At 40.6% G+C, this 23,555-nt stretch overlaps 1 protein-coding gene across 1 annotated transcript in view; it reads right to left on the reverse strand.

Moving 5' to 3' along the window:
* Positions 1–23,555, reverse strand: part of CEP135 (centrosomal protein 135) — a 213,046-nt gene that overhangs the window by 72,838 nt on the left and 116,653 nt on the right. The window contains exons 18-19 of the mRNA XM_053703945.1: positions 12,696–12,864; positions 6,356–6,466 (exon numbers count right to left, since the gene is read on the reverse strand). Of these exons, the coding sequence (XP_053559920.1) occupies positions 6,356–6,466; positions 12,696–12,864 (280 nt within the window). The remainder of the gene's footprint in view (positions 1–6,355; positions 6,467–12,695; positions 12,865–23,555) is intronic.

Raw genomic sequence — 23,555 nt, forward strand, 5'->3', positions numbered from 1 at the left:
ATCAGGGTAGCACATCCCCTTATGGGGAGTTGGTATTCAGGAAATTTCCACATAAAGAGTTAGCTACAGAGAGCCAGGAGCTACATACTAAAGTGACCTCTGAAAAGACGAGAGCTTATGCACAAATCACGGTGCTGTGGAAGAGGTTAGTGTTGAGCCCAAATAAACACACAGAATAATTTAAACAGACACATACCGAAACAGAAGAACCTTGTAATATAACTTGTTTAATGATTCATGAAATACAGAACCAATTGTATTAGCGCTATAATTAGCACACACTAACATAAAGGAAAGCAACTTCCAAGTGTCTTGTCTCCAATTACAAAAACATAATTTATGCTTACCTGATAAATTTATTTCTCTTGTAGTGTGTTCAGTCCACGGGTCATCCATTACTTATGGGATATATTCTCCTTCCCAACAGGAAGTTGCAAGAGGATCACCCAAGCAGAGCTGCTATATAGCTCCTCCCCTCACATGTCATATCCAGTCATTCGACCGAAACAAGACGAGAAAGGAGAAACTATAGGGTGCAGTGGTGACTGGAGTTATAATTTAAAATTTAGAACCTGCCTCAAAAAGACAGGGCGGGCCGTGGACTGAACACACTACAAGAGAAATAAATTTATCAGGTAAGCATAAATTATGTTTTCTCTTGTTAAGTGTGTTCAGTCCAAGGGTCATCCATTACTTATGGGATACCAATACCAAAGCTAAAGTACACGGATGATGGGAGGGACAAGGCAGGAACATTAAACAGAAGGAACCACTGCCTGTAGAACCTTTCTCCCAAAAACAGCCTCCGAAGAAGCAAAAGTGTCAAATTTGTAAAATTTGGAAAAAGTATGAAGTAAAGACCAAGTTGCAGCCTTGCAAATCTGTTCAACAGAGGCCTCATTCTTAAAGGCCCAGGTGGAAGCCACAGCTCTAGTGGAATGAGCTGTAATTCTTTCAGGAGGCTGCTGTCCAGCAGTCTCATAGGCAAAGCGTATTATGCTACGAAGCATAAAAGAGAGAGAGGTAGCCGAAGCCTTTTGACCTCTCCTCTGTCCAGAGTAAACGACAAACAGAGAAGAAGTTAGTCGAAAATCTTTAGTTGCCTGTAAGTAGAACTTCAGGGCAAGGACGACGTCTAGATTATGCAAAAGACGTTCCTTCTTTGAAGAAGGATTAGGACATAACGATGGAACAACAATCTCTTGATTGATATTCCTGTTAGAAACAACCTTAGGTAAAAACCCAGGTTTAGTACGCAGGACTACCTTGTCTGAATGAAAGATCAGATAAGGAGAATCACAATGTAAGGCAGATAACTCAGAGACTCTTCGAGCCGAGGAAATAGCCATCAAAAACAGAACTTTCCAAGATAAAAGCTTAATATCAATGGAATGAAGGGGTTCAAACGGAACACCCTGAAGAACTTTGAGAACCAAGTTTAAGCTCCACGGAGGAGCAACAGTTTTAAACACAGGCTTAATCCTAGCCAAAGCCTGACAAAAAGCCTGGACGTCTGGATTCTCTGCCAGACGCTTGTGTAAAAGAATAGACAGAGCAGAAATCTGTCCCTTTAGCGAACTAGCGGATAAGCCCTTTTCTAAACCCTCTTGTAGAAAAGACAATATCCTAGGAATCCTAACCTTACTCCATGAGTAACTCTTGGATTCACACCAATATAAATATTTAAGCCATATCTTGTGGTAAATTTTTCTGGTAACAGGTTTCCGAGCCTGTATTAATGTATCAATAACCGAATCCGAAAACCCACGCTTTGATAGAATCAAGCGTTCAATTTCCAAGCAGTCAGCCTCAGAGAAATTAGGTTTGGATGGTTGAAAGGACCCTGGATTAGAAGGTCCTGCCTCAGGGGTAGAGACCATGGTGGACAGGACGACATGTCCACTAGGTCTGCATACCAGGTCCTGCGTGGCCACGCGGGCGCGATCAGAATCACCGATGCTCTCTCCTGTTTGATCCTGGCAATCAGTCGAGGTAGCAACGGAAAAGGTGGAAACACATAAGTTATGCTGAAAACCCAAGGGGCTGCTAGTGCATCTACCAGCACCGCACCCGGGTCCCTGGACCTGGATCCGTAACAAGGAAGCTTGGCGTTCTGGCGAGATGCCATGAGATCCAGATCCGGTTTGCCCCAACGACGAATCAGTTGAGCAAATACCTCCGGGTGAAGTTCCCACTCCCCCGGATGAAAGGTCTGTCGACTTAGAAAATCCGCCTCCCAGTTCTCCACGCCTGGGATGTAGATCGCTGACAGGTGGCAAGAGTGAGACTCTGCCCAGCGAATTATCTTCGAGACTTCCAACATCGCTAGGGAACTCCTGGTTCCCCCTTGATGATTGATGTAAGCCACAGTCGTGATGTTGTCCGACTGAAATCTGATGAACCTCAGTGTTGCTAACTGAGGCCAAGTTAGAAGAGCATTGAATATTGCTCTTAATTCTAGAATGTTTATCGGGAGGAGTCTCTCCTCCTGAGTCCACGATCCCTGAGCCTTCAGGGAGTTCCAGACTGCTCCCCAGCCTAGTAGGCTGGCATCTGTTGTTACAATCGTCCAATCTGGTCTGTAAAAAGTAATTCCTTTGGACAGATGAACCCGTGACAACCACCAGAGAAGAGAATCTCTGGTCTCCTGGTCCAGATTTAGCAAAGGGGACAGATCTGAGTAATCCCCGTTCCATTGACTTAGCATGCATAGTTGCAGCGGTCTGAGATGTAGGCGCGCAAATGGCGCTATGTCCATTGCCGCGACCATTAAGCAGATTACTTCCATGCACTGAGCTACTGATGGGCTTGGAATGGAGTGAAGGACACAGCAAGCATTGAGAATCTTTGATAACCTGGACTCCGTCAGGTAAATCTTCATCTCTACAGAATCTATAAGAGTCCCTAGAAAAGGGACCCTTGTGAGTGGTAACAGAGAACTCTTCTCCACGTTCACTTTCCACCCATGCAACCTCAGAAATGCTAGAACTATCTCTGTATGAGACCTTGCATTTTGAAAACTTGACGCTTGTATCAGAATGTCGTCTAGGTACGGAGCCACCGCTATGCCTCGTGGTCTTAGTACCGCCAGAAGTGAGCCCAGAACCTTTGTAAAAATTCTCTGGGCCGTAGCTAACCCGAAGGGAAGAGCTACAAACTGGTAATGCCTGTCTAGAAAGGCAAACCTTAGGTACCGATAATGATCTTTGTGAATCGGTATGTGAAGGTAGGCATCCTTTAAGTCCACTGTGGTCATATATTGACCCTCTTGGATCATGGGTAGGATGGTCCGAATGGTTTCCATCTTGAACGACGGAACCCTTAGGAATTTGTTTAAGATTTTTAAGTCTAAGATTGGTCTGAAAGTTCCCTCTTTCTTGGGAACCACAAACAGATTTGAATAAAACCCTTGCCCCTGTTCCGTTCGCGGAACTGGGTGGATCACTCCCATCACTAAGAGGTTTTGTACACATTGTAGAAATGCCTCTTTCTTTACTAGGTTTGTTGATAACCATGACAGATGAAACCTCCCTTGTGGAGGAAAAGTTTTGAAATCCAGAAGGTATCCCTGAGATATAATCTCCAACGTCCAGGGATCCTGTACATCTCTTGCCCAAGCCTGGGCGAAGAGAGAAAGTCTGCCCCCCACTAGATCCGTCTCCGGAAAGGGGGCCCTGTCTTCATGCTGTCTTAGGGGCGGAAATAGGCTTTCTGGCCTGCTTGCCCTTGTTCCATGACTGGTTGCCTTTCCAACCCTGTCTGTAACGAGCAGTAGTTCCTTCCTGTTTTGGAGCGGAGGAAGTTGATGCTGCTCCTGCCTTGAAATTACGAAAGGCACGAAAATTAGACTGTTTGGCCTTTGATTTGGCCCTGTCCTGAGGAAGGGTGTGGCCCTTACCTCCAGTAATGTCAGCAATAATTTCCAACAAGCCGGGCCCGAATAAGGTCTGCCCTTTGAAAGGAATGTTTAGTAGTTTAGACTTAGAAGTTACATCTGCTGACCATGATTTAAGCCATAGCGCTCTGCGCGCCTGTATGGCGAATCCGGAATGCTTAGCCGTAAGTTTGGTTAAATGCACTACGGCATCCGAAACAAACGCATTAGCCAGCTTAAGGGTTCTAATCTTGCTCAAAGATTCATCCAATGGTGCTGTGCGAATCGCCTCTTCCAGAGACTCAAACCAGAATGCCGCTGCAGCAGTGACAGGCGCAATGCATGCAAGAGGCTGTAATATAAAACCTTGTTGAACAAACATTTTCTTAAGATAACCCTCTAATTTTTTATCCATTGGATCTGAGAAAGCACAGCTATCCTCCACCGGGATAGTGGTACGCTTGGCTAAAGTAGAAACTGCTCCCTCCACCTTAGGGACCGTCTGCCATAAGTCTCGTGTGGTGGCGTCTATAGGGAACATTTTTCTAAATATCGGAGGAGGGGAAAAAGGCACACCGGGTCTATCCCACTCCTTGCTAATAATCTCTGTAAGCCTCTTTGGTATAGGAAAAACGTCAGTACACACCGGTACCGCATAGTATTTATCCAGCCTACATAATTTCTCTGGGATTGCCACCGTGTCACAATCATTCAGAGCCGCTAACACCTCACCTAGCAACACGTGGAGGTTCTCAAGCTTAAATTTAAAATTTGAAATTTCTGAATCCGGTCTCCCCGAATCAGAACCGTCACCCACAGAATGAAGCTCTCCGTCCTCATGTTCTGCAAATTGTGACGCAGTATCAGACATGGCTCTCGTGTCATCGGCGCGCTCTGTCCTTAACCCAGAGCTGTCGCGCTTGCCTCTTAACTCGGGCATATTGTATAATACTTCTTTCATAACATTAGCCATATCATGTAAAGTGATTTGTAAGGGCCTTGATGTACTTGGCGCCTCAATCTTACGCACCTCCCGAGGGAGACGAAGGTACTGACACGTGAGGAAAGTTAGACGGCATAACTTCCCCCTCGTTGTCTGGTGATAATTTCTTTATTGGTACAGATTGACTTTTATTCAAAGTAATATCAATACAATTGGTACACATATTTCTATTGGGCTCCACATCGGCTTTTAAACATAATGAACAAGCAGATTCCTCTGTATCAGACATGTTTAAACAGACTAGCAATGAAGCTAGCAAGCTTGGAAATTACTTCAATAAGTTTACAAGCAATATAAAAAACGCTGCAGCACTTTTTTTTAAAAAAAAACACAATTGAATAACAAAGAACTAGTTCAGTTATAGTCAACAATTCTTTAAATGTATTAATTAGCAGAGGATTGCACCCATTAGCAAAAGGATGATTAACCCCTCAGTACCCAAAAAACGGATATCAAATTAAGATTTAACGCTTTTATCACAGTCAAACACACTGTCAATTTTGAAGATCCCTGAGCTCTCTGGAGACGTCCTGGATCAAAGAGGAAGAAGCAGGAAGACTGTGCTAGAATTTTAACTGCGCAACAAGGCGCTAAAAAAAGGTCCCTCCCACTCCTATACAACAGTGGGAGACCTGGTATAACGGTTTCTATGCAGAAATATACGTTAGCCGTGTGGAAAAAAATCATGCCCAAAAAGATATATCACCAAAGTACCTCACAAAACGATTAACATGCCAGTAAACGTTTTAAAAAAAAACAAAAAAACAACAACATTTCAGATGCTGTGTAAAGTTATTACTAAGCCTGCTACCAGTCGCTTCTACTGCAGTTAAGGCTCACACACTATATCAGTATTAACAGTATTTTTTCAGTCAAATTCTAGTCCCTAGAAAATAACTCTACTGTGCATACATTTATCAGCCTGATACCAGTCACTACTACTGCATTTAAGGCTGTACTTACATCATACGGGTAACAGCAGTGTTTTCTAAGTCAATTCCATTCCCAGAAAATATTGTACTGCACATACCTCATTTGCGGGAGACCCCGCATGCTATTCCCATTTTCTGAAGTTACCCCACTCCTCAGAATGTCGAGAACAGCCAGTGGATCTTAGTTACGCCTGCTAAGATCATAGAAAACGCAGGCAGTTTCTTCTTCCAAATACTGCCTGAGATAGAAAAACAGCACACTCCGGTGCCATTTAAAATAACAAACTTTTGATTGAAGAATAATTAAGTAAAAACTCCAGCTCCTCTCGCGACCTCCTTCTTTGTTGAGGGTTGCAAGAGAATGACTGGGTATGACATGTGAGGGGAGGAGCTATATAGCAGCTCTGCTTGGGTGATCCTCTTGCAACTTCCTGTTGGGAAGGAGAATATATCCCATAAGTAATGGATGACCCGTGGACTGAACACACTTAACAAGAGAAATACCAGTGTTTTTTGTCTCATCTCTAGAATCGCACAATTACTCACCTTACCAGCCATTAAGGTTTCAATCCGAGAAACCTCAGAAATGTAACTATGAACTCTAAGCTTTAATTCTTCTTTCTCGTGTACTGCAGTTTCTAACTCCATAGTAACTGCCTAAAAGTATAAAGACAAGGAGAAAAGAACATGTTAAATATTATTAAAAAAAACAGAATTTATGCTTACCTGATAAATTACTTTCTCCAACGGTGTGTCCGGTCCACGGCGTCATCCTTACTTGTGGGAATATTCTCTTCCCCAACAGGAAATGGCAAAGAGCACAGCAAAAGCTGCCCATATAGCCCCTCTTCAGGCTCCGCCCCCTGGGCGGGCCGTGGACCGGACACACCGTTGGAGAAAGTAATTTATCAGGTAAGCATAAATTCTGTTTTCTCCAACATTGGTGTGTCCGGTCCACGGCGTCATCCATTACTTGTGGGAACCAATACCAAAGCTTTAGGACACGGATGAAGGGAGGGAGCAAATCAGGTTACCTAAACGGAAGGCACCACGGCTTGCAAAACCTTTCTCCCAAAAATAGCCTCCGAAGAAGCATAAGTATCAAATTTGTAGAATTTGGCAAAAGTGTGCAGAGAAGACCAAGTCGCTGCCTTACATATCTGATCAACAGAAGCCTCGTTCTTGAAGGCCCATGTGGAAGCCACAGCCCTAGTAGAGTGAGCTGTGATTCATTCAGGAGGCTGCCGTCCGGCAGTCTCATAAGCCAATCGGATGATGCTTTTCAGCCAGAAAGAAAGAGAGGTAGCAGTAGCTTTTTGTCCTCTCCTCTTACCAGAATAAACGACAAACAAAGATGAAGTTTGTCTGAAATCCTTTGTTGCGTCTAAATAGAACTTTAAAGCACGGACCACATCTAAATTGTGTAACAAACGTTCCTTCTTTGAAACTGGATTTGGACACAGAGAAGGAACAACTATTTCCTGGTTAATATTCTTGTTGGAAACTACTTTTGGAAGAAAACCAGGTTTAGTACGCAAAACAACCTTATCTGAATGGAACACCAGATAGGGTGGATCACACTGCAAAGCAGATAATTCAGAAACTCTTCTAGCAGAAGAAATAGCAACAAAAAACAGAACTTTCCAAGATAGTAGCTTGATATCTATGGAATGTAAAGGTTCAAACGGAACCCCTTGAAGAACTGAAAGAACTAAATTTAGACTCCAAGGAGGAGTCATGGGTCTGTAAACAGGCTTGATTCTGACCAAAGCCTGTACAAAAGCTTGTACATCTGGCACAGATGCCAGACGTTTGTGTAACAAAACAGATAAAGCAGAAATCTGTCTTTTTAGGGAACTCGCTGACAACCCTTTATCCAAACCCTCTTGGAGAAAGGAGAGAATCTTAGGAATTTTAATCTTACTCCAGGAGAATCCCTTGGATTCACACCAACAGATATATTTTTTCCATATTTTATGGTAAATCTTTCTAGTCACAGGTTTTCTGGCTTGGACCAGAGTATCTATCACTGAATTTGAAAACCCACGCTTGGATAAAATCAAGCGTTCAATTTCCAAGCAGTCAGCTGCAGAGAAACTAGATTCGGATGTTCGAATGGACCTTGTACTAGAAGATCCTGTCTCAAAGGTAGCTTCCATGGTGGAGCCGATGACATATTCACCAGGTCTGCATACCAAGTCCTGCGTGGCCATGCAGGAGCTATCAGAATCACTGAGGCCTTCTCCTGTTTGATCCTGGCTACGAGCCTGGGAAGGAGAGGAAACGGTGGAAACACATAAGCTAGGTTGAACGACCAAGGCGCCACTAATGCATTCACTAGAGTCGCCTTGGGATCCCTGGATCTGGACCCGTAGCAAGGAACCTTGAAGTTCTGACGAGACGCCATCAGATCCATGTCTGGAATGCCCCATAATTGAGTTAACTGGGCAAAGACCTCCGGGGTGGAGTTCCCACTCCCCCGGATGGAAAGTCTGACGACTCAAATAATCCGCCTCCCAGTTGTCTACTCCTGGGATGTGAATTGCAGATAGATGGCAGGAGTGATCCTCCACCCATTTGATGATCTTGGATACCTCTCTCATCACCAAGGAACTCTTTGTTCCTCCCTGATGGTTGATGTAAGCTACAGTCGTCATGTTGTCTGACTGGAATCTTATGAATCCGGCCTTCGCTAGTTGAGGCCAAGCCCGGAGCGCATTGAATATCGCTCTCAGTTCCAGGATGTTTATCGGGAGAAGAGACTCTTCCCGAGACCATAGACCCTGAGCTTTCAGGGAATCCCAGACCGCGCCCCAGCCTAATAGACTGGCGTCGGTCGTGACAATGACCCACTCTGGTCTGCGGAAACTCATTCCCTGAGACAGGTGATCCTGAGTCAACCACCAACGGAGTGAGTCTCTGGTTACCTGGTCTACTTGAATCTGGGGAGACAAGTCTGCATAGTCCCCATTCCACTGATTGAGCATGCACAGTTGTAATGGTCTTAGATGAATTCGAGCAAAAGGAACTATGTCCATTGCTGCAACCATCAATCCTACTACTTCCATGCACTGAGCTATGGAAGGCTGCAGAATAGAGTGAAGAACTTGACAAGCGTTTAGAAGCTTTGACTTTCTGACTTCTGTCAGGAAGATCTTCATTTCTAAAGAATCTATTATTGTTCCCAAAAAGGGAACTCTTGTTGACGGAGACAGGGAACTCTTTTCTACGTTCACCTTCCACCCGTGAGATCTGAGAAAGGCTAGAACAATGTCTGTATGAGCCTTTGCCTTGGAAAGAGACGATGCTTGAATTAGAATGTCGACTAGATAAGGTGCCACTGCAATGCCCCTCGGTCTTAGAACCGCCAGAAGGGACCCTAGCACCTTTGTGAAAATTCTGGGAGCAGTGGCTAAACCGAACGGAAGAACCACGAACTGGTAATGTTTGTCCAGAAAGGCGAACCTTAGGAACTGATGATGATCTTTGTGGATAGGAATATGTAGGTATGCATCCTTTAAATCCACGGTAGTCATATATTGACCCTCCTGGATTGTAGGTAAAATTGTTCGAATGGTTTCCATTTTGAACGATGGAACTCTGAGAAATTTGTTTAGAATTTTTAAATCCAGAATTGGTCTGAAAGTTCCCTCTTTTTTGGGAACTACAAACAGGTTTGAGTAAAACCCCTGACCTTGTTCCACTGTTGGAACTGGGTGTATCACTCCCATCTTTAACAGGTCTTCTACACAATGTAAGAATGCCTGTCTCTTTATTTGATCTGAAGATAAGCGAGACATGTGGAACCTTCCCCTTGGAGGAAGTTCCTTGAATTCTAGAAGATAACCCCGAGAGACTATTTCTAGTGCCCAGGGATCCGGAACATCTCTTGCCCAAGCCTGAGCAAAGAGAGAGAGTCTGCCCCCTACTAGATCCGGTCCCGGATCGGGGGCTACCCCTTCATGCTGTCTTGGTAGCAGCAGCAGGCTTCTTGGCCTGTTTACCCTTGTTCCAGCCTTGCATTGGTTTCCAAGCTGGTTTAGCCTGGGAAGCGTTACCCTCTTGCCTAGAGGCTGCAGAGTTAGAAGCCGGTCCGTTCCTGAAATTACGAAAGGAACGAAAATGGGACTTATTCTTAGCCTTGAAAGGCCTATCCTGTGGGAGGGCATGGCCCTTCCCCCCAGTGATGTCTGAAATAATTTCTTTCAATTCTGGCCCAAAAAGGGTCTTACCTTTGAAAGGGATATTAAGCAATTTTGTCTTGGAAGATACATCCGCCGACCAAGACTTTAGCCAGAGCGCTCTGCGCGCCACAATTGCAAACCCTGAATTTTTCGCCGCTAATCTCGCTAATTGCAAAGCGGCATCTAAAATAAAGGAATTAGCTAACTTAAGTGCGTGAATTCTGTCCATGACTTCCTCATATGGAGTCTCCTTATTGAGCGACTTTTCTAGTTCATCGAACCAGAAACACGCCGCCGTAGTGACAGAAATAATGCACAAAATTGGTTGGAGGTAACCTTGCTGAACAAAAATCTTTTTAAGCAAACCCTCCAATTTTTTATCCATAGGATCTTTGAAAGCACAATTGTCCTCAATGGGAATAGTCGTGCGTTTGGCTAGCGTAGAAACTGCCCCCTCAACCTTAGGGACTGTTTACCATGTGTCCTTCCTTGGGTCGACCATGGGGAACAATTTCTTAAATATAGGAGGTGGGACAAAAGGTATGCCTGGTTTCTCCCACTCCTTATTCACTATGTCCGCCACCCTTTTAGGTATCGGAAAGGCATCAGGGTGCACCGGGACCACTAGGAATTTGTCCATCTTGCACAATTTTTCTGGAATGACCAAAGAGTCACAATCATCCAGTGTAGTTAGCACCTCCTTAAGTAATGCACGGAGATGCTCTAACTTAAATTTAAACGTCACAACATCAGGTTCTGCCTGTTGAGAAATTCTTCCTGAATCAGAAAGTTCTCCCTCCGACAAACCCTCCCTCACTGCCACTTCTGATTGGTGTGAGGGTATGACAGATAAATTATCGTCAGCGCCTTCTTGCTCCACTGTATTTAAAACTGAGCAATCACGCTTTCTTTGAAATGCTGGCATTTTGGATAAAATATTAGCTATGGAATTATCCATTACTGCCGTTAATTGTTGCATAGTAACAAGCATTGGCGCGCTAGATGTACTAGGGGTCGCCTGCGCGGGCATAACTGGTATTGACACAGAAGGAGGGGATGAAGAACTATCCCCACTACCTTCATTTGAGGAATCATCTTGGGCAACCTTATTAAATGTGACAGTACTGTCCTTACTTTGTCTGGACACCATGGCACAATTATCACATACATTTGAAGGGGGGACCACCTTGGCCTCCATACATACAGAACATGTTCTATCTGAAGGTACAAACATGTTAGACAGGCTTAAACAGGCTAATAATGCAAAAAAAAAGTTTTTAAACAAAACCGTTACTGTCTCTTTAAATGTTAAACAGAGCACACTTTATTTCTGAATGTGTGAAAAACTATGAAGGAAATATCCAATCTTTACCAAATTTTCACCACAGTGTCTTAATGCTTTAGAAGTATTGCACCCCAATTTTTAACCCCTTAAATGAGGAAACCGGAGCCGTTTAATCAATTAGCAATTTTAACCCCACTACAGTCCCAGCCACAGCGTTTGCTGCGACTTCACCTGTCCTTGGGTGTTATACGATACCAAATTAAGCCTTTCAGGAACGTTTTCAATGATCACCAGACCCTCTCACATGCAGCTGCATGCACTGCATCCAAAAGAAACTGCGAAATTATGGCGCGAAAATGAGGCTCTGTCTACTATAGTGAAAGGCCCTTCCTGACTGGGAAGGTGTCTAAACGACTGCCTGGCGCCTAAAAACGTTCCCCAACACTAAAAGTTTAGAAATCACTTCAAACTTCATAAAAATCTTAAATAAAGCAATCGATTTAGCCCACAAGAGTGTCAACCAGTGTATAGCCCATAATAAGCCTTCATTCTGTTAAGAGTCTAAGAAAATGGCTTACCGATCCCCAAGAGGGAAAATGACAGTCTTCTAGCATTACACAGTCTTGTTAGAAAATGGGCTAGTCATACCTTGAGCAGAAAAGTCTGCAAACTGTTCCCCCCAACTGAAGTTCTCTGGGCTCAACAGTCCTGCGTGGGAACAGCAATTGATTTTAGTTACTGCTGCTAAAATCATACTCCTCTTTTAAACAGAACTCTTCATCTCTTTCTGTTTTAGAGTAAATAGTACAAACCGGCACTATTTTAAAATAACAAACTCTTTATAGAAGAATAAAAAACTACAACTAAACACCACATACTCTTCCCCATCTCCGTGGAGATGCTACTTGTTCAGAGCGGAAAAGAGAATGACTGGGGGGCGGAGCCTGAGGAGGGGCTATATGGGCAGCTTTTGCTGTGCTCTTTGCCATTTCCTGTTGGGGAAGAGAATATTCCCACAAGTAATGGATGACGCCGTGGACCGGACACACCAATGTTGGAGACATGTACTCACCAAAATGTCATCACAATAAATTGTATTGCTCAGTACTATATTTTAGGTCAGTATATGGCTGATCTACACATACAATTCAATCTTATGGTAACTTAGGAGGCATGCAGTAGTAAAACAAAAGGATTTTATAGAGACATGAACAAATCATGCAGAATAAAGCAAATAAAGACTAATCTTATTTATATTTTATCAAAAACACAATTCCACTGGACCTTGTGGTCATTTCTCATTTTTTCCTTACAGCCACCGTTACAAGAAGACACCGTTTACTAGAAAACTTACCAGGGCTATAAAATGATTGTGGCATTAGATTTTGGTATCAAATAATTATACAACATATCCTACCTGGTTCTCCCTGGTCATTGTTGCCAGGTCATCTTGCAATCTTCTATTTTCTTTGAGAGTAACTTCCCTTACTCTTGCATTTTCTGCAAGCTCAGAAAGGGTAGAATCAAGTTGACGGCGAAGACTTGATATCTCGCGATCTTTATTATTGAGTGAATCTTTTAACTGGCTGTTAAACAGAATGATATTTTTTATTATGTTTTCTAGAACTGTATTTTATATACATGAAAAGAATAAAAGCTATGTAAAATTATGACATCTATATGAGATGGCATCTGTCTTGTCATTAAACAAATTAAAGACATATTACATTGATACACACATTAGAATTGCATTGCAAATTATCTGCACAATTAAAATGTCTCTTAGCATTAAAAACATTCCTTTTGTGAATATAATTAAATATAAAAAAGAAAATATAAATGTTGATGAATTAAAGAGCCCCTGATTTTAATCAAATGTTTAAAAACCTGGCACTTTAGCATCAAAATTGACATTCACTTTAAACTTTCATGGTTCTGATAGATCTTGCAATTTTAAGAGATTTTTTTTGTTTACTTCTTTTGTTATCACACTTGCTTCTTGTCATTGTCTAACCAGAGGTTAAAGCTAGGATCCAAAAGTGCAATGCTGTTCTGGAGTATGCAGGGGTTAAACACAGTTCTATGCAAGCAATAACGCATTGTGTGTATGTAACTAGTTATTTAATAGTCCATATACATTTGGGATGGACAGCATTATGTCCTATAGGTTTCTATAGTTTTCTCACCCTGCTCATTCTGTATAGTGACTGCTTAGATGAGTGCAGGGATGGTTATACATCTGATCCTAATTGGTTACAGCAGAGGACACCAAATTTAAATAGATTTGTCCCTCTGAGCAGAACTTTGCAAATTATATTCACAAAAGGAATGTTTTTAATGCTAAGAGACATTTTAATTGTGCAGATAGTTTGCAATGCAATTCTAATGTGTGTATCAATGTAATATGTCTTTAATTTGTTTAATGACAAGACAGATGCCGGGCACTTTAGCATCAAAATTGACATTCACTTTAATTCATCATCAAATACTTAACCAATTTAACATAATGCCATTTGGAATGAGCTATAATATGTATTGTGTGTATCCCTCCCACTTCCCCTTCCTTCCCAGGAGGACGTATAGCCAAGGATAGGAGGAAATTAAAGAGAAAGAGAAATGAAAGAGATAATGGGCCAAAGAGGTGTACGCTAGAAATGCACCAACAGAGAAAAAGATAGGCGGGTTTGTGGACTCTCACCACCAAGAAAGAAATGAATTTATCAGTTAAGAATAAATTATGTTTTCTTTGTATGGTGGTGAGAGTGCACAAAATACTTACTCTTTGGAACCAATACCTAAGCTGTGGAGTCCACAAAAAGGAGGGAAAGACAAAAAAGTAAAGGCACCTATTTGCCAGGAACAACCAACTGAAAAACTTTTCTAAAAAAAAAAAAAAAAAAAAAAACTGCCTCACCTGAGGCAAAAACACACAAGGTGATAAAATCTTGAAGTATGCAAGTAAACACAGTACAACATTACAAACTCATTCTAAAAAAAAAAAAAAAAAAAAAAAAAAAAAAAAACTTTCTGAAGGCCCAGGCATTGGAAACAGAACGAGTAAAAATAATTATAATTCTTAGAGGAGACTAATGATCCGTCTTCAAATAAGCAATGAAGAACACAAACTCCTCAGCCAATACACCAATAAAAGATAAGTAGATGTCAGACCGTTGTGTTTACAAAAAAAAAACACAAAATGGAAGACTAATGAAAAACCCTAATGGACTGAAGAACTTCTAACTGAAATTCTAAGTTATGCAACAGTCTTCGCACAGATGATATAAGAACAATTTCCAATCTCCAAAGAGGAGAAACAGCATAAAAAACAGACCTAATCCTCAACAACACCTGAACAACCTCTGCATATCAGGCAAACTAAAACACAAATCTGTTAACAATCCAGAAAGTGCATATATCTCACTCTCAAGGATATCCTTTTTCCAGGCCATTCTGAAGAAATTGAAAATACAGGTGACCTTAACCGATGCCAGGAATAACCCAACTCAAAACACCAAGAAAAATAAACGTTCCCCACCTTATGAATAACAAATTATGCTTACCAGAAAATGTAATTTCCTTCTGTATAAGGAGAGTCCACGGCTTCATTCCTTACTGTTGGGAAATACTGCACATAGCAATCAGTATTACTGACGCCTGCTCCTGCTTGATGCGGGCCACTACCCGAGGAAGGAGTGGTAATGGTGGGAAAAGGTAGATTAGACTGAACCTCCAAGGCACCGCTAATGCATCTATTAGCTCCGCCTGAGGATCCCTGGACCTCGACCCATATCTACGTAGCTTGGTTGACGAAAGGCAAAGAATGACTGGCGGATAGGGGAAGTGGGAGAGGTATTTAAGCCTTTGGCTGGAGTGTCTTTGCCTCCTCCTGGTGGCCAGGTTCAGTATTTCCCAACAGTAAGGAATGAAGCCGTGGACTCCTTATATTAAGGAAAAGCTATCAGACACAGACTCGCAAGCCTGTATAACAACCCCTCTGAAAAAGAACCAACCGATCAACCACCAACAGACAAGTTGAGAGACGGCAGATTTTGGAATCGATGGACCCTGAGATAATAGAACCTGTCCATGTGGTAGGTGCCATGTGGAAGCACCAGACATCAACATAAGGTCGGTGTACCATGATCTCCTCGGCTATGCAGGAGTTAAAAAAATTGCTGATACATACTCCTGCTTGATCCGAGCCATTTCTCGGGAAGCAGCACAATTGGAGGAAATAGAAAAAGTAGATATAAAGTTAGAGAGGATACCATCTCAGATCTGATTTGAGAAAAAGATAAACCGACTGAGGGTATCCCAACTTCTTAACCTAAGGCAGAAACCTCAGAGTTTGGAGAAATGTGACCATGTAACAGCCTAGAATACCCTGAAGTAAGAAGACTGAACCTCAGCTTCAAAAGGCATATCATAAAATAATCCATAAAGTGCAAGAAAACAACAACACCCCTTTATCAGAAAACCCTATTTAAAGGAGGCTAAACAAGCAGAAGCAAGATATCCATTACTGCGGATACCTCAGAACTGCCTACTAATCTGTAACTGCAGAGTAGGAAAGAATAGCAATATCGAAAATTAAACAGGTCCTGCAGTGTACCTTAGACCTGCACTACAGGAATAACTAGATACAGAGGAATACCTGATAACTGCAAAACAGGCTAGAAACAGTTAATGTGGAGGATTTTAAGGGCCACTAAACCCAAAAGCTTTCTTTCATGATTCAGATAGAGAATAGAAATTTAAACAACATTACAATTTACTTCTATTATTTATTTTGCTTCATTTTTTAGATATCCTTAGTTAAAGAAAAAGCAATGCACATGGTGAGACAATCACACGAGGCTTCTATGTGCAGTAACCAATCAGCAGCTACTGAGCATATCCAGATATGCTTTTCAGCAAAGAATATCAAGATAATAAAACAAATTAGATAATAGAAGTAAATTAGAAAGATGTTTAAAATTGCATTCTCTTTCTAAATCATGAAAGAAAAAAATGTGGGTCTCATGTCCCTTTAACTAGACATGTTATACATTAGAACTGCCATACAGTATATAAGAATAAACTGTGGAATATGTTAAATACTGCAATACAGGATTGAATCAGATACTGCTATCTACCTTGACCTCCAATACAGGCTAAAATAAAACAATTTCAGATGGTAATATAAAATGATAAACTTTAAAACATGGCAGCTCCCATTGTTTTATAGACACTAAAACTTTGCACTTATTTTGTCAATATTTAAACAGCCAATTAAAGTTTAAAAAATACATCTACATGTTATTCTGAGACTAATCCTTTCTTTGAATACATTATTTTAACAAGAATTTATTTAGTGTTTAATGTCCATTTAAAACGGTAATGCTGGCTTTAGGCAGTTAATGCGGTATACCTCAAACTGCAATACAGGAGGAAAGCAGTTACAGTGGTATAAACTGAAACTGCAATGCAAAATTAAATCGGATACTGCGGTAAAACCCAGAACTGCAATACAGGATTGAAGAAGGTACTGTGGAAAACACTAGGCCTGCAATACCATATAGAAGACAGATACTGTGGTCTACACAAGAACTGTAAAAAACAGTTTAAGATGATAACTGTTAGGGGTAATATGAACCTGATGGCAGCCATCTTGTTCCTCGCAGCCATCTTGTTCCTAGTAGCCATTTTGTAATGAGTAAACTTTATTATACTGGGTTATTATGTAGTGAGAACTATATGCATGTTATGATAGTTTCCTTAGCTGTTCGGCCTTGCCAATGTACCCTGGCCCTACGCCCAGAAATAAGATAGAATAAGATAATGTAAACAAGATGGTTCAGAAACCTTGTTGTCTCCGCAGATGGTAGTTTGCTATGACTCTGTAAGTATTGTTATGAGAAACTCATATTCCAGCTTTTCCTTGTATTTTGCTCTGTATAACTGTGTAAGATGATGCGGTCCTAACGTGTCATCCACTTAACCCTGTATGTCACTATAAGAAAGGCTTGCACTGTGCAATAAACAGAATTGGCTTTCGATCATAATGCTGCGTGGTCTGAGTCATTCTAAGGGGCCCTTATCAGGTAATCTACATATGCCTCAGGTGGTACACTGGCCCCGTGGCTTCGGCCTGACCTGACACTTACCCCCCTGGGGGACACCTAACAATTTTGGCGTCAGTTTGTGGGATTCGCAGTGAGTAAGTATGAGTGCTTTTACCATGCTTTCCTTCTGTGAATTTGAACCTAAATTTAGTCTGGTAATAGGTGTTGATAATATATGATAAAGGGTTAAAGGGGTTCCTGTGATTGAAGCACAGGTTTGCGGAGGTTATAGTCCTGCCGGCAGTTGTGATACCCCTCCAGACAGGTGTAGAGTCCTGTGCTGGGATACGACAGGTATTGTGAGTCCTGTCTGTGATAAGCGCGCAAGAAATATATGAATGCCAGTTGACGGAGAGCTTTTAAGATAAGCTCCTCTGGGCAAAGGTGGCAGTGAGTGAGTCTCATGTATGTTAAAGTTTCCCATATTCATTCCTATAATAGAGTTTTGTTACCCACCTGAAGCTCATGTTGATATCTGATGCTTGCTTTGCTTTGTTTTGTTTGTGTTTTTTGATGCTGTGCGTAGAAAATATTAAGTGGCTATGCATGTTATTATTGTGGCTATTATTGTGTAGAGAAATGGGAACTGCTCATAGATAAGATTGCACAGAGAAAATTACATGTATAAGGTAAAAGAAAAGAAGAGTTAATAGTTTCTGCAAAAGACAGAAATATTTTTAAAACACTGTCAGTGAGTACTGCTGTGTGATAAATAGAGAAATCTCTGTGTGAAAGAATGTAGCAGGCAAAGAAGGGGGGCCACCACTGAGCGCGCACATAGATCAGAAGAAAAAAAAAAAAGAAAAAAAAAAAGAGAAGAAACTGTTACAGCAGCTCCGTTTGTAAGACTTCTTGTTCGCTTGCAGTAAGGAAATTTGTATATTGAGATGCATAATGTGTGATGGTCTGTAGGTTCTCACTGTGGTATGCGTGTAACAGATTTGCTTTAAACCAAAAACAGAATGTATTATTTGAAAATGATTGTCTCAAGCCGTGCAAAAGTGGCCATTTTGCGGGGTTTCGGAAAAAAATACATTTTGGACTTGGTGGCAGGTTAATCTAGTGTTTTTATATATATATATATATATATATATATATATATATATATATATATATATGTATGTCGTACGCTATGAAATAGATGCTTTTCTGAGAAAGGAAAAAAGGGAGTGAATCTCTGGTATGCGAGATGAAATGAGCTTGTCTGTATCGCTGTACAAATGAAACTGTTTCTTTCTGTTTCCCTGCTGGGAAATCAGACGTTTTAAGGAGATATTCGGTAATGTTATTTTATATACCTGTATTTTAAAGTCACCAGCATGTTTTAAGTAGGTGGTATTCATATGCAGTTTTAGTTTTAAGTGATAATTGTTTTTCGGCATGTAAAGATATGATATTGTTTTTGCAAGTGAAGTAACGGCTTTGAAAGTGGCTTTGAAAGTGCGATGGTGTGTGTGATTTTTTTGTCACGCTCTGGTAAATATGAAACTGTTTCTGGTATGATTAATGGGTTAACGTATGTTGTATTTGTAAGGTCTGTGCACAGAGTTGGTGCACCCAATGACATATAGTTATAAGCTGTAATTGAAAATTTATCTAAAAGTGCGTCCGTTTTTGTTGCAAGTAAATTAATCTGCAGGTCATGCTACAGTACAGAGGTGAAATTTGTGTGGTAAATCATACAAGCAGCCTAAATTATGGTTGGGATATACATATGTAATTTACGTGATGAATGGTTAGTCCTTAAAGGGACAGTCCACTGTAACAAGGTGTTGCTATTAATGTATTGTCCATGACTTGTGATACAAGCTGCATAGTATAACATATAGGAGAGATTGCATTTGCAAGTTTATTTGTATATATATGAAGTAGCTGGTCTTATGCTTTCAAAACACAGTTGATTGCAATGGGTTGAATTTTAGATAATAAGAATATCTCATTATCTTATATTTGTCTGTAAAATCAGAGCTCAGTGCGTAGACGGAGCAATAGAAATTGTCATTTTCTTATTTAAACAACCAGTGCAATAACACTGTATTAGTAGTTTGCTAAATATATTTTAAGAGACCTTTCTTTGTATATATTTATTTTAAATCTGCCGTTTAGATAGCAGATATTTCTTTTTGCAGCATAACTTAATTCTCTCTGTAATGCAAACTGAAGTGATAAGTTGTCTACAATTTTAGTGTAGGGATCCGTGAGACTAGCGGACAGAAAAAAAACGAGAAAAAACAGAGGAGTGAAAATATTTAAAGGGATACAGGAAAACTGATATAACATCTGAGAATTTAAGGGAATATTTACATAAAAAACGATGAGGTTTACTGTAAGCCTAACACTAGTATATTTCACTGTGTTAGCAGTTTCAATTTAAGATTATTTTTAGTTTGGTTGAAATGTCCCTTTAACTAGCCTACATCCCACTGTGAGTGCGTTCTTATGCTGCTTATGCTTGTTTAGGCTATTTAATGAACGTCAGTATGCATTTTTATTATAAGGATCATTGGGAATAATTTAAAGGGGAAATTGTATTAGTATTCTTTTTCAGAAAGCTTATTTTTTTGTGTTATATGCGGTTGTTATATTTGGCTGGACAACTGCAGAATGGTGAATATCAAATTATATACAACGTTAAATCCAATAATTTTGTTGTGGTTAAACTAATTAGCATTTATCAAGTTTTAGTGTGAATTTTATATTTTTAAGCAGTAAACAGTGTTTCTCCTTTAACCCCTTAGTGACCGAGGACGTGCAGGGTACGTCTGAAAAAAAAAGGCAGTTAACGCCTGAGGACGTACCCTGCACGTCCTCGGTGTGGAAAGCAGCTGGAAGCGATCCTGCTCGCTTCCAGCTGCTTTCCGGTTATTGCAGTGATGCCTCGATATCGAGGCATCCTGCAATAACCATTTTTAGCCATCCGGTGCAGAGAGAGCCACTTTGTGGCCCTCTCTGCACCGGACATTAACGGCTATGTTCGTTGGTGGGTGGGAGCCGGTGTGGGAGGTGGGTGGCGGCCATCGATGGCCTTTGTGATGCGGAGGGGGGCGGGATCGGGGGCGGGGGCGACCGGGGGGCGCGCACGGACGCGCGCACGTGCACGGGGAGGCCGGGCGGGCGCGTGCACGGGGAGGGAGCGGGTGGGAACCACTACGCTACAGAAAGTTTTTTCTTATAAGTGGGGATCAAAGGGGTTTATGTATTTATTTGTTGATCGGTTTGGCTGGGGGGATATTGGACTGTGGGGGGGAAGCTACACTACAGAAACAAATCAAAAAAAATAATAAAAAAAACATTTTTATTTGCAAACTGGGTACTGGCAGACAGCTGCCAGTACCCAAGATGGCCCCAATAAGGCAGAGGGGGGGGTTAGGGAGCTATTTTGGGGGGATCAGGGAGGTTGGGGGCTAAGGGGGGACCCTACATAGCAGCATATGTAAATATGCTAAAAAAATATATATATATTTTTTTTAATACCTTTTATTTTAGTACTGGCAGACTTTCTGCCAGTACTTAAGATGGCGGGGACAATTGTGGGGTGGGGGAGGGAAGAGAGCTGTTTGGGAGGGATCAGGGGGTGGGATGTGTCAGGTGGGAGTCTGATCTCTACACTAAAGCTAAAATTAACCCTGCAAGCTCCCTACAAACTACCTAATTAACCCCTTCACTGCTGGCCATAATACACATGTGATGCGCAGCAACATTTAGCGGCCTTATAATTACCAAAAAGCAACGCCAAAGCCACATATGTCTGCTATTTCTGAACAAAGGGGATCCCAGAGAAGCATTTAAAACCATTTGTGCCATAATTGCACAAGCTGTTTGTAAATAATTTTAGTGAGAAACCTAAAGTTTGAAAAAGTGAACAATTTTTTTTTATTTGATTGCTTTTGGCGGTGAAATGGTGGCATGAAATATACCAAAATGGGCCTAGATCAATACTTGGGGTTGTCTACTACACTACACTAGAGCTAAAATTAACCCTAGAAGCTCCCTACATGCTCCCTAATTAACCCATTCACTGCTGGGCATAATACACGTGTGGTGCGCAGTGGCATTTAGCAGCCTTCTAATTACCAAAAAGCAAAGCCAAAGCCATATATGTCTGCTATTTATGAACAAAGGGGATCCCAGAGAAGCATTTACAACCATTTATTCCATAATTTCATGAGTTGTTTGTAAATAATTTCAGTGAGAAACCTAAAGTTTGTGAAAAAATTTGTGAAAAAGTAAAAAAATATTTTTATTTGATCGCATTCGGCGGTGAAATGGTGGCATGAAATATACCAAAATGGGCCTAGATCAATACTTTGGGATGTCTTCTAAAAAAAAATATATACATGTCAATGGATATTCAGGGATTCCTGAAAGATATTAGTGTCCCAATGTAACTAGCGCTAATTTTGAAAAAAAGTGGTTTGGAAATGGCAAAGTGCTACTTGTATTTATGGCCCTATAACTTGCAAAAAAAGCAAAGAACATGTAAACATTGGGTATTTCTAAACTCAGGACAAAATTTAGAAACTATTTAGCATGGGTGTTTTTTGGTGGTTGTAGATGTGTAACAGATTTTGGGGGTCAAAGTTAGAAAAAGTGTGTTTTTTTCCATTTTTTCCTCATATTTTATAATATTTTTTATAGTAAATTATAAGATATGATGAAAATAATGGTATATTTTGAAAGTCCATTTAATGGCGAGAAAAACGGTATATAATATGTGTGGGTACAGTAAATGAGTAAGAGGAAAATTACAGCTAAACACAAACACCGCAAAAATGTAAAAATAGCCTTGGTCCCAAACGGACAGAAAATGGAAAAGTGCTGTGGTCATTAAGGGGTTAAGTAAAAATGAAACTTTGAGCTTGCCTCACTATCCTTGAGAAGAATGATAACACTGTGCATGTTTTGCTTTTCTTTAAAAAAACGTTTCTCTGTTTGGCTTTGTTGCAGAGAGAACAATTTGCACTTTACATTTAAAGCGGCAGTACTGGTGTTCTATGTTATAAAAAATGATAACTATAAATTGCTCACTACAAAGAAACAAGTATTTATGTTATATTGTGTCACAGAATATATCTTAAAAATGATAATTTTATTTCTGTGGCTGTCAAACTGTATCTCACAGTTATAACTCTTTGTTATTTAAAATAACCCCCACTGCGTTCAATAAATAAATGAGATATTATTTAATGAAGTGATTTCAGTGACACTTTAAAATATATCTAATTATTTGGTTATTAACTAGTCTACCACTATTATTGCAATGACTTTGATTGCTGCTTAACAGCTAAGCCGTGGTCTATAAGGTGTCTACAAATAAACACCCCTAAAACAAATGATGCACATTTTATCTGATTCTACTGCATTTATATAACTTGCTAATTTATCTGATCACAGTTTTAGTTTTATTTATATGGCTTACGTGTATTTTGTCTATTGGTGTTGTAATGAGATTTATACAGCCTGTGATAAGAGGCAGTCCTCAAAGGCTTACAAATTAGCATATGAGCCTACCTATGTTTGGTTTAATCTAGGAAGGTTGGTTAAAATTAAAAGTCCTATCTGAATAATGAAATTTTCATTTATCCTACAATGTCCCTTTAACAGTGGCTACCGTGGTTATCTGATCGTTCCCAAATAAGCGCAATTTTATTTGTATAATCTGCAACTGAAGTTTCTTGGGCATCTGCTGTGATTGTTTTCTTTGTGTGATATCAAAGTTTTATACATAGTGGATGTTTTTAATTGTTTGTAGTGTTCTGAGAGTGTTGCATTCCAGTGAATGTCAGAATATGTGTTGCATTCTAAGTTAATTGTGGTTGTTTGAAATTTGTGTCAGCAGCTAATGTTTTGTTTTGTGAAAGACAAGAACGATTAGTTTTCACTGTTTGTTTGTTATGTTTTTCTCTTTTGTGACTACGTGTGGAAGCGTGCTGTATGGACAGCATAGTGAATAGTGAACTGTATTTCATTTTTGCTTGCTATTGAGAATTGTCTCTGCATGAGTGGAGTGCATGATTGGCCGTTTAGTTTCTTGTTATCTGGTGTTTGCGTGTCACATGAGATGTTTCACGCAAACATGGGGGAAGTATTGATGAGTATTGATGAATATCTTTATGTAATGGGGGTGATTGCTTTTAGGAGGTGAACCTAAAACGTTTTGAATCTCCTCGTAC

The sequence above is a fragment of the Bombina bombina genome, chromosome 2, assembly GCF_027579735.1.
Source record: "Bombina bombina isolate aBomBom1 chromosome 2, aBomBom1.pri, whole genome shotgun sequence".
In the NCBI taxonomy this organism is placed as follows: domain Eukaryota; kingdom Metazoa; phylum Chordata; class Amphibia; order Anura; family Bombinatoridae; genus Bombina; species Bombina bombina.